A 15,392-nucleotide genomic window follows, 5' to 3' on the forward strand; every position below is an offset into this window, starting at 1 on the left:
CTGTTAACAGATTTCAGGATCCCAGGTGGGAATGAGCCCATTGAGGTGTTGCCTCTGGAAGAAGGGTCTGGAAACGCCCATCTAGCCCAGGGCATCTCTAGCTCAGTATCATCCTCTATAAGCCCCACCAGCTCAGTCCTCTAAATGTCCAGCAGACATCTTATAGCGTCTTTTTAAAAAATGTAATCACTTGCATATGCCTTTTATTCCAATTCCATTGGAGAGTATTTGAGGGGACTTTTAAGTACTCTGCTGAGCCTCAAATGTCATAAATACTTAATGAGTTGAAATGAATTGAATAAAGACCACACAAACAATCCAGTGTCCAAACCAAGGCTGTAACATCTGTCTCCTGGGTTCCTAGGAAAGTGGAGAGTGCACTCCTGGAGAAGGGTTTGGCCATGCCAGCTGAGAACACCTCTCCTGATGCCCACTCCCCTCTGCCAGGGGCAGGACAGGAGAGCCTGCTGGGCTGAAGGAGGGCTGCTCAGCTGTCCACAAAGTAGAGGGAGAAGAGACAAGCAGAGAGCAGAGGCCTCCACACATACCTGGATCTCCGTCTGCACCGTGCATTTGACCAGTTTGAAGTTCTTCCCAGGGTTGAAGCTGTTGCTGTAGAAGCAGACCTTGAGGATGCGCACGTCTTCCTTCTCCACGTCTACCGGTACCACCACCATGGGCTCCGGAGGGCCCTCAGGCCGACGTAATGTGCCCACCTTTACTCGGCTCAGGGGCTCGGACACCCCGGACATCCTCTTGGACAGCAGCTAGGACCAGCACATCTCAGTCCTGTGGAGACAACAGAGGGACAGTCCAGAAACGAGTACCTACAGGACCTCACATCTTAGCCCCAGGGAGCAACCACCAAGCAAGTGACACATTCTCCTTTTCCTGAAAACTCCCCTAAAGGCATCCAGGCTCTGGACTGGGGGGGCTGCAGCAGGGGGAGGAAGGTTGCATAAACGACCAGAGATAAAATCCAGACTTGGAACTGCCAGCCACACCAGCCCTCTCTTCTGGAAGCCCCCCGTCTCCCATCTCTCCCCCACACTGGCTCCTAGGCAAGGGGCCCACACTTAGCGAATGCAGCTGTGAGAGGAGGCGGCCACAGCATGGTTCCAAGGCACAGTGGAGCAGAAAAAGAAGAAGTGGGACAGGAGAAAATAGCAGGGAAGAAACAGGGACAAGGGGGAGAATTGGAGGATGGGCAGCTCCAAGGGAACTGGAACAGAGAAGGCCGAAAGAAGGGCTAGATGGTGGACCTTGCTGTTGACGGACGGCCTGCCTGTCCACCGCCTCAGCTGCCAGCCAGAGCTTTCACGGTAGGAGACCTGGATCCCAAAGGGACTCATCAAATAGAGCATCCCTCAGCACATGAAGGACAATTCAAGAGAAGAATTCCCTCTAATATAGAGTCATACGATTGGCAAATAGTGACATTCAGTTCTTCTTTTCCTATTTGTATACATTTAATTTCTTTAGTCTGCCTAATTGCTCTGGTTAGAGTTTCAAGGATGATGTTGAATAGAAGTGGTGAAAGAGGGCATCCCTGTCTTGTTCCAGTTTTTAGAGGGAATGCTTTCAGTTTTTCTCCATTAAGAATGATATTGGCCATGGCCTTAGCATAGATGGCCTTTACAATGTTAAGGAATGTTCCTACTATCCCTATTTTTTCTAGTATTTTGATCAGGAAAGGGTGCTGTATTTTATCAAATGCTTTCTCCGCATCTATTGAAATGATCATATGATTCTTAACTTTAAGTCTATTGATGTGATTAATTATATTTATTGATTTTTGGATGTTGAACCAACCTTGCATCCCTGGGATGAACCCCATTTGATCATGGTGCACTATCTTTTTAATATGTTTTTGTATGCAAAACATATTTCCAGAAGTTTGTTAAGAATTTTTGCATGTATGTTCATCAGGGATATTGGTCTAAAGTTTTCTTTCCTTAATGTGTCTTTGTCTGGTTTTGGTATCAGAGTGACACTAGCTTCAAAAATGAGTTTGGAAGGGTTCCCTCATTTTCTATTTCATGGAATACTTTGAGGAATATTGGTATTAGTTCTTCTTTGAAGGTCTTATAGAACTCGGTTGAGAATCTATCTGGTCCTGGGCTTTTCTTGGTTGGTAGGTTTTTGATGGTCTCTTCTATTTCATTACTTAAAATTGATCTGTTTAAATTGTGTATGTCCTCCTGATTCAGTTTGGGAGGATCATATGTCTCTAAAAATTTGTCAATGTCTTTGAGATTTTCTATTTTGTTGGAGTATAGATTTTCAAAATAGCTTCTAATCAAGTTTTGTATTTCAACAGTGTCTGTCGTGATATTCCTTTTGCATCATGAATTTCAGTAATTTGAATTTTCTCTCTTCTCTTCGTTAGTGTGGCTAAGGGTTTATCAATTTTGTTTATTTTTTCAAAGAACCAACTTTTTGTTTTGTCAAATGTTTCTTTTGTTTCATTGATATCAGCTCTGATTTTAATTATTTTCTGTCTTCTACTACTTTTGGTGTTGGTCTGTTCTTCTTTTTCTAGGGTTTTGAGATGCAATGTTAGGTCATTTATTGTTGACTTTTTATTCTTTTATAAAATTCCACCAGAAAACGTCTAGAACTAATAAATGAATTCAGCAAAGTATCAGGATATAAAATCAACATTCATAAATCTAATGCATTTCTATTCATAAGTGATGAATCCTCTGAAAGAGAAATTAGGAAAACTACCTCATTCACAATTGCCTCAAAAAAAATAAAATACTTGGCAATCAATCTAACAAAAGAGATGAAAGAACTCTACAATGAACACTACAGAACACTAAAGAAAGAAATTAAAGAAAACCTTAGAATATTTCCCATGTTCTTAGATAGGCAGAATTAATTGTCAAATGGCCATACTACCAAAAGCACTATACAGATTCAATGCAATTCCAATTAAAATCTCAATGATGTATCTCACAGAAATAGAGAAAACAACCATTTGGAAAAATAAGAGACCCAGAAGAGCCAAGCAATCCTTAGCAGGAAGAGTGAAGCAGGAGGTATCAAAATACCAGACCTTAAATTATACTACAGAGCAATAGGAACAAAAACAGCATGGCATTGGCACCAATATATACTGGTAGACCAATGGTACAGAATAGAAGACGCAGAGGTAAACCCACATAAATACAGTTATCTCATACCAGACAAAGGTGCCAAACACAAACAATGGAGAAAAGATAGCCTCTTCAACAAATGGTGCTAGCAAAACTGGAAATCCATATACAGCTAAATAAAATTAAACCCCTATCTCTCACCCTGAACAAAATCAACTCAAAATGGATCAAGGACCAAGGAATTAGAGAAAAGACCCTGCACCAAATAGAAGACAAAGTAGACCCAAATCTTTGTCATATTGGCTTAGGACCAGACTTCCTTAACGAGACTCCTAAAGTGCAAGAAATAATAAGAATCAATAAATGGGATGGATTCAAACTAAAAAGCTTTTTATCAGCCAAGGAAATAGTCAATAATGTGAAGAGAGAGCCTATGGAGTGGGAGAAAATGTTTACCACATGCACTTCAGATAAAGCACCAATCTCCAGAATTTATAAGGAACTCAAAAAACTTACCACCAAAAATACAAATAACCCAATCAAGAAACAGGCTAAGAAACTGAGCAGACACTTCACAGAAGAAGATACATAATGGATCAACAAATATATGAAAAATGTTCAACATCTCTAGTATTAGAGAAATGGAAGTGAAAACTACCCTAAGATTTCATCTCATTGTACTGTTAACACAGACACAGCTTCAGGAGGCTGAAAGGAAAACAGTACAAGCAAGCATACAGTGGGGTCAGGTCAGAAAAAAGTGGCATTACTTTGATTATTTTTCCATTTCAGGATCACCTGGTAAGCTTTAAAGAACACTAAATCTGGGTCCTGTCTGCAGAGCTGCCACCCAGGCCTGGACACTGGTGTGTTTTGAATTTCCAGGAGTTTCCTAATATTTACCTGGGGTTAGCTCAGTTCTCATTCTGAAACCTACCCTTACAGAAAAAAGATCTCAAAAGATACTAAGATTTTTTGGGGGGGAGGGAATTCCTGGACTGAAGTTGGATGGAAAATGATGGAGTTGGCCATATTAAAGTACAAATGTGGAGTCAAACATTTAAAAAGTAGAATCACAGTATATCTTTTTTTTTTTTTTAATTTGGTCATAACTTGCTGGGCGCTAGTGGAAAAAAAAGATTAAGACAGTCAGCAGCTTTGAGAAGCCATTTGTATTTTTAAAAAAATGAATGTGTACTAGGAAGGTGGGAAAGAGATATTGAATGAACGGGGGGAAGCAGGGCATGTCCCTCAGCTGAAGGGCAGATGGACAAAGGGACACACGACTCAGAGCTTGCGGAACGGCGGTGTGTGCATGTACATCTTCATACACCTATCTATACACCCGTCTGCCCCGCCATCTTGGGAGCGTCCACTGCATCTCCCCACACATCACTGGACAGGCCTAGTGCCACTGCTCTGCTGTGCAGTGTGGATGTATCTCAGGTGCCCTTGACCTGTGACAGGGACGCTAGGGAGGCCGTTTGAGAGAAGCTCAGGAAATACCACGCAGAGAGTGAGAAATGTGTGACCAGGAAGGCATGATAGCCACAAAAGAGCTGTCCAGCGAGGGGTCACTTGAACAATCCGCTTTAATTCTGCTGGGAATCTGGGAGCCTGGTGGAACACATCCCTCCCAGACAGTGAGAGATCTGGGACATTTACACTCTCCCAGCATTCCCAGCCAGTGCTTCACAAGAGAGAACTGAGAAATTTCTTAGGCACAAAGATGCAGAGCTGGCAGCTTGGCGTCGAGGGAGACAGGGAGGCCCAAGGGAAATGCTGCTGGAGGATGTGAAGGCGAGAGAGGGTCCTTGTCCCTGAAGAGCATGTGCTCTAAATGGGAATGAGAACAGGTCACTATTTACAACTGGTAAGCACTACACACACGGCTGGCCCCAGCTTCAGGACCTGTGTGTCTATTGGGCCCATGGCCCTGGGCGTCTCTGAGTTAATCTTCATGAGGAAGATTTGTGAGACAGGTGTCTGGAGGAGGAAGTCGAGTGGCATATGGTGTCTGTCTCCAGGGACTCGATGGCACCTGCAATGGGCTGAATGTATGCGTTCCTTTCCATTCATGGGCTGAAATCCTAACGCCCAGGGCGATGGTGTGAGGAGATGGGAACTCTGGGAGGTGATTACGTCATGAGGGTGGACCCTATGGATGGGATTACTGAGTGTCCTTTCATAAGGGACCCAAGAGAACTCTGTCGCCCCCTTTCTGCCACATGTATCAGCAATGTGCAACCAGGAAGAGGGCCCCCATCAGAACGTGAGCGTGCCCACACCTAATCTTGGACTTCCAGCCTCCAGTACTGTGGGAAATAAATGTTTGCTGTTCTAAGTCAGCCAGTCTATGGTACTTTGTACAGTGGCCCAAACCGACTGAGACAGAAATCCTAGGGCCATAACAATGGAAGCCAAGAGCCTGCCTTCCCATGCCACCAGGAAACCCGGGCTCCAGTAATGCTGCAATGTCCTGCTGGTGGGAACATGGACTCAGAGCTGGAAAGAAGGGCACTGTACTCATATCTCATGAGGAGGCTCATGGCTCCTGGGCCTCCACAGTGAAGGGGATGGGTGTGTCTGCAGCTCTGGGAGCCCCAAGGGGTCCAGCCAGCATCTGCACCCAAAGGGTGATGGCTCCTGTGAGCACACCCGAGACACCCCAGTGACTTCCTAAAATATCCTGGTATTTCTCTGATAAGTGGATGCTGATGCATAATGGGGGGTAGGGAAGAATGAAGGAATTTTGGATTGGGCAGAGGGGACTGAGAAGTGGGGAGGGGCGTGGGTGGAAAGGCGGGTGCAATGAGATGGACATTATTACCCTGCATACATGTATGACCACACTACTCGTGTGACTCTGCACCAAGTACAGCCAGAGGAATGAGAAGTCGTGCCCCATTTGGGAACAATGTGTCAAAACGCATTCTACTGTCATGTATAACTAATTAGTACAAATTTTAAAAGTTTTTTAAAAAAAGAATGTGAGAGAAAATATGTAGGAATGTCAGTAGAATTGGAGAGATCTCACTGGTAGGGCCTGGGGAAACTCCATCTTCAATATTATATGTATCTGCTGGCGGGTGGAATGTGGAAGCAGAGGTGGTGTGGGACAGTTAGAAGTCCATGCCTAGGACAGGGCCAGGGCAAAGCCTGAGGGGACAGGATTAGATCTGCAGGTGCTTCTGTGCCTGAGCTGCTACAGCCAATGGTACAAAGACAGGTAGTGCTTTTGAACTCAAGAGAAAACAGGATGAAAAGGACACAAGAATGTGGAGCCCCAGGTGGGAATGAGAATGGAGCCGCCATTTTGGAAGACAGCGTGCAGTTTCATACAAGACTAGGCATGCTCTTGCAATACAATCTAGCAGTCGCAATCACTTGGTATTTACCCAAAGGGATGGAAAACATGTCCATACAAAAACCTATACATGGATGATTATAACAGCATTATTCATAACTGCCAAAATGTGGAAGAAAGCAAGATGCCCTTCAGTAGGTGAATGAAGAAACAAACTGTGGTATATCCAAGCCATTTGAAATATAAACACTAAAAAGCAAGGAGTTATTGAGTCACAAAATACATGGAAGAAATGTAAATATATATATATATTTTTTTTCCATTTAGAAATTTTTTAATTTGAATTTTTATTTTTACAGACTGCATTTTAATTGTACACAAATGGGTTACAACTTTTCATTTCTATGGTTGTACACTATGTAGATTCATACCATGTGTGTAATCATACATGTACATAGGGTAATACTGTCTGCCAGCATCTACTATTTTTCCTTCCCCCACCCCTCCTGCCCCATTTTCCTCTACACCATCCAAAGTTCCTTCATTCTTCTCTGCCACCCACCTGCCTCGTTATGTATCGTCATCCACTTAACAGAGAAAACATTTGGCTTTTGGTTTTTTGGGATTGGCCTATTGCACTTAGCATGATATTCTCCAACTCCATCCGTTTACCTGCAAATGCCATAATTTTATTCTTCTTTATGGCTGAGTAATATTCCATCGTGTATATATGCCAGTTTCTTTATCCATTCATTAATTGAAGGACATCTAGGTTGGTTCCACAATCTAGCTATTGTGAATTGAGCAGCTATGGACATTGATGTGGCTGCGTCACTGTAGCATGCTGATATTAAGTCCTTTGGTTACAAACCAAGGAGTTGGATAGCTGGGTCAAAATGTGGGTCCACTCCAAGTTTTTTGAGGATCTCCATACTGCTTTCCAGAGTGACTGCACCAATTTGCAACTCCAGCAGATGTATGAGTGTACCTTTTTCCCCACATCCATGCCAACACCTATTATTGCTTGTGTTCTTGGGATAATAGTCATTCTGACTGGAGTGAGATGAAATCTTAGAGTGGTTTTAATTTGCATCTCTCTAAATATATATATTTCGAGTAAAAGAAGTCAATCTGAAAAAGCGACAAACTACAATTCCAACTATATGACATCACAAAAAAAGTAAAAGTGGTTGCCAGGGTTGGGGGAAGGGAGGGGTGAATAGGTGGAGAATGGAGAATTTGGGCACCGTGGTATTGTAACGGTGGATACAGGTATTTATGCTTCTGTCCAAATGCACAGGAGATACAGCATCAGGAGCGAGCCCTGGTGTAAACTATGCACTCTGCTTCTTCAAGGATGCCCCAAACTCCCACCAGTAGATGCAGACCTGTAGTGAACTCCCCCGACTCTCTGAAGCAGAGTACTTGAAAGGAGTCACACAAGGAAGAACGATCTCGGCTACCTGTCCGGGGGTCTCGGAGAACTCGCCCTCCCGCCCTTGCAGAGTCTTCCCAGGCTCACTCTGCCTGTGTCTGGGTCCCACCTCACTTTCCGAGTGGCTCTAAGATCTGACGCAAGCAGCTTACCCTCTCCCAGCCTTATTTCCCCATCTATCAAATGGAGACAAAGCTACCTGCCCTTATGGAAAGGTTGAGACAGCAGAGTGGAAAACATAAATTGAAGTTCATTAAAAGTAATAAAGCGGCATCCAAAGGACAGTCTCTCTCACCACGGTTATTACTTGCCTATTTTTCCAAAATCTTGCATGTATTCCCGTTATGGTTTGGATGCGAGCTGTCCGCCAAAAGCTCACGAGTGAGACAACGCAAGAAGGTTCAGAGGATAGATAATTGGGTTATGAGAACCTTAACCCAATCAGCGAATTAATCCCCTGAGAGGGCTTCACCAAGAGGTAACTGAGAGTGGGTGGGGCGTGGCTGGAGGAGGTGGGCACTGGGGACGTGCCCTTGGGGTACCTATTCTGTATCTGGTGAGTGGAGTCTCTCTCTGCTTTCGGATCATCATGTGAGCAGCTTCCCTCCACCACAGCCTCCTGCCATCTTGTTCTGCCTCACCTCGAGCCCCAAAGAATGGAGCTGGCTGCTGATGGGCTCTGATCTCTGACACCGTGAGCCCCCAAATGAACTTTCCCTCCTCTCCAATTGTTCTGGCAGGCCTTTCAGTCACGACAGTGAAAAAGCTGACTGAAACAACTCCCACAGTTTGTTCCTCTTGCCCATAGCTCTCTAGGGGGGGAACGTTCTGATTTTCAGCATCTGCCGATTCCCAGGGTGTAAACATTCCCCGCTGGCCGATTTCAAGCTGCTAGCCGATGTCACTGGATGCTGAGTTAGGAAGAGGTGAGCACAATCCTCTAGGAGGATCCAGCTCCTCTTCCTGACAAGAGAACTTTCCTGTTCCTTCAGATTTTGCCTGATTATTTGAATTCCTCATCAATAGCCTCTTTCTGGTTTTCTGTAACTATAGTCCTCTGCCCCTTTCTCCAGACCTCCTTCCTGGCTCTGCCAGCCCTGGCTCCTGCTCCTGCCTGTGTCCTGGCCTGCCCCAGGTCCACTGAGTGGTGTCAGAGGGGCCTATATGCTGTGGCATTAGCACAAAATCCTGGCCCTGAGCCACGCCAGGCTCCAGCCTGCCTCCCAGCCCCCAGGTCTGCCAAAGTCACAGTCAAAGAATAACAAACACAAGGAAATGGGCCCAAATTAAAACAGGAAAGGTTTTGATTGGCTGTAAGCACTTCTTGGCCCTAACCTGCCAAGGGTACTCAGGGAGGCTGTTCAATCTCTGAGTCCTGAGAAGCTTCAGGAAGAAAATAAATTATGTTCTTCCTGCATGGCAAAACATTTACCTGCCTGGAGGAGGGGCGGCCAAGGCAGGATTTGCGTCCCTTTGAGATGTTCCAGGTTGTCATGGTACCTAGCGTCCCTGGCCTAGGGAAGATGTGAGGGTGACAGGGGTAAACATCACAGAAAAAGAGAATTCTTGCCCTTGAAGACTTTGGAGAGTAATATTACATCTCATTGAACATTTATTGTGTGCCAGGGAGTTTACATAAATAATCTCCGATTTTCCAGAAAAATCCTGTCATGCCTAAGAACAGACCTAGAGTCTTGTCCAGATCGCCCAGGTGGTAAGTGGCAGACTTTGGGCCACCATGCTGCCTGACTCCAAAGTCCACGGTGAGTAACGTCCCAGCAGTGTAGCATGGAGGCCGCGAGGAACAGGTTGATTCCAGGTCCAAATGAGTCGGCTGCGTGAGCCTTCTGCCTGACGTCAAACCTCCTTTCTCACTAATGCTAATTACCAAATGCCGGCAGCTGGTGCCATGTCCTGCTACCACAGTTACGGGTTAGTCATGGCTCTGCTGCTAACTGGCTCTGATGCCTGGAGACGGAAGGTTCCCCAACAGTGGCTGGTAGGTTGTTGGTGGCCTTGGTGTTTTCATGTGCCCATGGCAAAATGGGAAAAATAAGGATGCTACAGAAACTCCATCACAAAGCTCGAAAGTCAGTCTCATTCTAACATCACGCTGTCCACCTTTTCCTGAATCTACGGTGCTCATTCATTGATGAAAGGATAACAGTTTTGGGCAATTTGGGCTGGACGTGTCTGCCACTTATCAGCTGTGGATCTGGACAAGCGACCCCTCTGGGTTTCAGTTTCCTTTCTTGGGGCCTAAGGCTGAATTCTTTAGGATTTTCTGTTAAGTCCCTGGCTCATGCCTTTTTTAAATGTTTACAAAGTGACAGACGAAAGAACAGGAATCCTACTACCGAGACCCTTTCTTAGAAGAACACCTGGCCTTGTCAGGAAGGCACCAGGTGGTCACAGCAGCCTCTTCTGCCTCCAGAGCTCGAGGGCTGCCTTTACCCCGAGACCGGCCTTCCTCCATCTACCTGCCACCTCGGAAGGTCACCCCTCCACCCTGCTCTGCTCACATGCGGGACGCTCCTCTGGCCTGAGAACCCAGAAGCACGTTCCATGGAAGGAAGCACACAGGAGACAGTCAGAGCAGCAGCCCTTGGGTCCAGCAGAAGCCAGAGTGTCACGAGAGGCACGCTTGATTTCCACTCGTCTGAGTCACTTCCCTTGCCATTTCCACATCAACGCGGCGGGGACACAGCCTTTCCTATTGCAGAGGCCTGCTGGGCGAAGCCTCGTAACTACTTGTGAGTGGCCTTGCAGTGTCAGGGAGCCGTTCCTGTGTTTCTGGGCAAGGTTGGGGCCTGCTGGCTCCAGGCAGCGCCCCCTCCCTGCCCGAGCCCTTTCAGCCTGCAGTGCCCGCAGGGTGGCATTCTGCTGCCCAGCCCTGGAGGCAGAATCGGGTTCGTCCTTCCCCTCCTCTCCAAGCAGCCCTCCCCATTACCTGGTGAAGGAAGGAGCCAGAAAGCTTGTGGCTACTGCCAGCTGTAATTCAGGACAATTCTAAAAGCATTTGTTGAGACTCTGCCACGTTTTCAGCTCCCCACCCCGGGGGCCCATTACCCAGCAGGAGTAGTTCTGTGGCCGGCACCTGCCCACCAGTAGCAGCAGACTCAGGGCTGCCTCTCAGGAGGGCGGGAGGGAGCCATGAGAAATTATCCTCTTCTTCCTTGTTAAGGGGACCTCTGCTTCCCTCACTGGTTCAAGGCCTTTGGTCCCCTCAGAGGCCCAAATTCAACTTTCCTCCTGTTCTAGACCCTTAAAAAAAAAAAAAAAAAAAAAAAAAATCACAATCCCCTTGTTCCTTATCTGGCAGTTCACAGATGGCTTTTGGCCAGCCTGCTTTTCTCCTTCCTTCCCTCCCAAATTCCTTCTCCCCTTCTCCTGTTCTCTCTCCTCCCTTCTCGCGCTGTCTCTCCCTATCCACCTTTCTGTCTCAGGAGTCATGCCAGAGCTTGGAAATATGAGGATAAGCAGAAGAGGGAAGAGGGTCTCTATCTAACAGACAGACCCCTCTCACTCAGAAGAGAGGGGAAAATGACACACGCACACACCAGCCACAGTATCACGTGGCGTGAGAGGACCACAGGACAGGGCTCACTACCAGGTTTGGGGCCTCGGGAAAACATAAGCCAACAAGATGAGGAAACTGAATGACCCCATGTCAGGCTGGGAAAGAGAGTAGGTGAGTGGTCACTGGGAAATGAGGCTGGAAGTCGGCAACCTGTTAAGAAGTTTGAGCCTCATTTGGCAGAAAAGCAGATTTTCATTTAAAAATGTAAAATCTGTCAACAGATGAAGCACCAGCGTGAGGTAGGAGATGGGAGAAGCCATGAGGTCAAAGGTGGTGCAGAGAAGGGAGGCCTTCATCTAGAGCACGTGCCAATTTCTCTGGTGTAAGCTTCTCTGGCTAATTTCGAGCTACCAGTGTAATCTCACTGAAAGCAGCATTGGGAAGAAATGGGTACTGTCTGCTCATGAGGGGTGGTTAGAGCCCACTACCACCAGGACAGAGAGAACCCAGGGAAGAAGGGCAGACTTCAGGGTCACTGGCCTCCAGCCAGCCTCTGACCCTTGATGTCCCTCTGGTCCTCTAGTGGTGGTGTCACCAGCCCTGCAAGACAGTGAAGAACAAGAGACACGGAAGCTCCGCCTCTCAAGAGGTGCCCCTTCCTCCAAGGAGCTTGCTACTCTCCAATCTCCTAAAAGTTGTGATTTTCAAAGCCTCGCTCTTTATCATCCCTGATCCCAAACTCAACTCCCCACTTTGAATCATGCTTTCAGCTTTTGCCTCCAAACCCAGAAAAATCTCATTTCCCTCTCCAAGTGGGATTCAGAGTTGGTTGATGGGCAGGAAAATCTGGTGCTGTGATGAGTCAATGCTTCGGCTGGGTCTCTGAGTTCTTCCCCATGTGCTTGAGAAGTTAATGAGAAGGCCAGGTGACAAGCAGGAGAATCCATACCTGGTCGGATGGTTTCTTCCCAAGACTGTGATCAATGTCCATGTTAGCCTGGAGGACCAGCTGTTGTTCTAAATGTCCCTTGTCTACACCTTTTAACTTGATATTAAAGAGTTTATGGTTATCAAATAAGAAGCAGCAAGATGAGGACAGGAGTGGAAGAGATTATGACTTATGCCATGAATCAAAAAGGATTCCTGAAGTCTCCACAAGCTGCCAGGACATTCCCAACTTAACGAAATGCATTAGGAAATGTAATAAATGTGGCCTTTTTGCAGACAGACAGCAATGAAAAGCTCTCCCCGGTTTCTAATGAGGAAGATGTGGCTTAAGCAGCACATGAATTAATAAACAGGTTAAAGCTAACTGTAAACTCACTGTCAGTCACTGTGATGTGGTTGCCCAAAACAGAAACGTTAATGCAGTGTTGGGGTTTCTAGAAACCCCCTCAAAGAAGAATAGTAATTCCCCAGGGCTTTGCACACTCGGCCCCAGCTCAGCACTGCCCACTAAGGACCCTGAAGCTTAGGAATCTGTGTTCTGGTGTGGAAATTGGATCCTGGGCACCTGGGGACCCTGGCAGAGGATGCAGACCCCTGAGACCAAAGGGAGAAGTGAGTCTGGGGATCGCTGATTTCAAATGGCGGCAGGACTGCCATGTACAAAAAGGTGAATCTGATTTCTTCATCCAGGTCAAGGTTTAAAATAAAATGCAATAGACAGAGGAAAGGAGGGAGGAGGATCTTTATATTTGTACACCGTTGCCCCTCAGTATCTGCAGAGAATTGGTCCCAGGACCCCTGCAGATGTCAAAATCTAAGGATGCTCTGGTCCCTTATGTAAAATGGCACAGTACTACATCTAACCCAAGCACATCCTCTGGATGACTTATCCCTAATGTAAATGCTATGTCAATAGCATTTTGAGAATTATGACGAGGGAAGAATACTCTGTACATGTTCCGTAAAGGTGAAGGTTTTTTTTTTTTTTTTTTTTTTTTCCAAATATTTTCAGTCCTCTGTTGGTGGGACCCATGGGCACGGAACCCTTAGACATGGAAGGCCAACTCAATGACACTTCCCATAATGTGTTTGTACCCTTGCTAATTTGCTGGCATCTCCCAAGGCAAATGTCCCTCCCAGTCTGAGGATGAGAAAAAGTGACCAGACCAGGCCAGCCAACCTAGGGCCTCCTTTCTTAAGTGGCAGAGACTGGACCAGAACTCAGATTCCCCATCTTACTTACTTCCATCTGCCTCTGGGCCAAAGAAGAGCTCAGAGGAACCTACTTTCCAGAATTCTGATGCTCACTATAAACTCATCAGCTTCTAGCCAGGTAGCCCTGGAAGAAATGTGGGCTTTCAACGCTATCAATAGATGTGACAGGGGCCTGGGGCTGTGGCTCAGTGGTAGAGCACTTGCCTTGCACGTGTGAGGTACTGAGTTCGATCTTCAGTACCACATAAAAATAAATAAATAAGTAAAGATATCATGAAAAAATAATAATAAAAAATATAGGTGTGACGATGTCGGGTGCATAGAACTTTATTAAGGCATCTCATAGGATGCATCTAATAAACAACCAAAAATCACTGGTGGTTAAAAGAAGACTCAAGTACTTTTTTTTTTAAACTCAGAAGCACAAACACAGGTCTGACAGCACGGGTGTCATCCTCCTCATCCATCACCACCGTGGAAGCCACACAGACATCCCTTGAGCAAGCATCTCCGCCCGCCAGCCTCCAATCTGCCAGGCTTTGCAAACGCAGTGTACACCAAAAACCTGCTTGACGTAAGCAAACACCAAGAACAGCCAACCTGACGATGCCCCCATCTGTACACCGCAGCCATCGGCCTGCATTTGAGCAAAAGTTGGATAAACACCAAGCTAGATGCCCTGTCAAGCAAGCAGGACACCACCTGGGTGTGAAAGTCTTGGGGAAAATGAAAAACAGATGGAAAAACCCTCAGTGATTAAAACTGCAAATGAAACAATTGCTTTAAGGAGCCACTCAAACAAGCCACTCATCAAACAAGCCAAGAGACCTAAAGACAAGTCATATTTTAAAAATCTAATATTTATGGCTTGTGGTGAAACTGGTACAGTTGCCAATGAACTCAGCATGGCTTTCTGAAGAACAGCTGAGATAAGTATAAAATAACTTACATGTTGACCTGATCTTCCACCGCGGGGAAAGCACCCCTCAGGGTGCATGAAGATGTGCACAACTGTACCACTGATCACAGTGAACTAGTGAGAATCCAAACAAAAGGCTCAGGGAAATTCTCAGGGGGAAAAGCTAAGCAATATCGATAATGATAAACTATGACGAGCACACGGGGAATAGTTGTATGTGAAAAGATTTATATAAAAATGTAAAGTGACAGAGAATGGAATTTACATACTTATTATAACTACATAAAACACATCTATATTTAAAATTACATGCAATTAAGAGATCTTAAGTTCTCTTACTGTGATACTGGTTAAATATATTTAAAAATATGTACAGTCTGTCCCCAAGGATAAAGTTGGCCCCCTTTCCTGTACATCTGCCGCTAGAGCCTTTACTTGTGGTCTGATTTCCTGTGCTCTCCATGCAACCCAGGGTGGCCACAGAGCTAGACTAGAGAGCAATATGGCACATACAGTTGAAATGTCTGGATCCTATCAAAAATATTAGGCTTGGGGGTGAACAGTACAGAGCGACATCTCAGTGAAATCTGACAAGAGAGACTGAGACACAGGAGCGATCCTCGACTCTGCATAGTCCTTTAGGAGCCCAGAGTGCCTTGCAAGACCCGGAGGTTCTTTGCTACACTGTGACCCTAGGTCCCTCTCCAGCCCTCATACCCTAGCACCCACCTGTGCCCTCCTTTCACCCCTCCATGCGAACAAAGGGTTTATTTCTGAGAAATAACACAGAGCGCTTCCTTCACCCTGGACTGGTCTTGCACTTCACTGCACCATGAGTCCATTCTTCCTAATAACAGCCCAGAAGGTGGGTCCTGTTATCCCCCGTCTCATTCACGGGGCACAAGGCAAAGCACTACTACCAACTGAGCTATCTCCCCAGCCCTCAC

At 46.0% G+C, this 15,392-nt stretch overlaps 1 protein-coding gene across 5 annotated transcripts in view; it reads right to left on the minus strand.

The window, feature by feature from the left end:
* The window catches only part of PTK2B (protein tyrosine kinase 2 beta), a 115,451-nt gene that overhangs the window by 53,315 nt on the left and 46,744 nt on the right, over nt 1–15,392 (minus strand). For all 5 annotated transcript variants that reach the window (XM_079141278.1, XM_079141274.1, XM_079141276.1 and 2 more), the window contains exon 2: nt 549–789. In XM_079141278.1, coding sequence (XP_078997404.1) covers nt 549–752 — 204 coding nt within the window. In that variant the 5' untranslated portion in view covers nt 753–789. The remainder of the gene's footprint in view (nt 1–548; nt 790–15,392) is intronic.

Source organism: Sciurus vulgaris, assembly GCF_902686455.1.
Source record: "Sciurus vulgaris genome assembly, chromosome: 5".
NCBI classification, from domain to species: domain Eukaryota; kingdom Metazoa; phylum Chordata; class Mammalia; order Rodentia; family Sciuridae; genus Sciurus; species Sciurus vulgaris.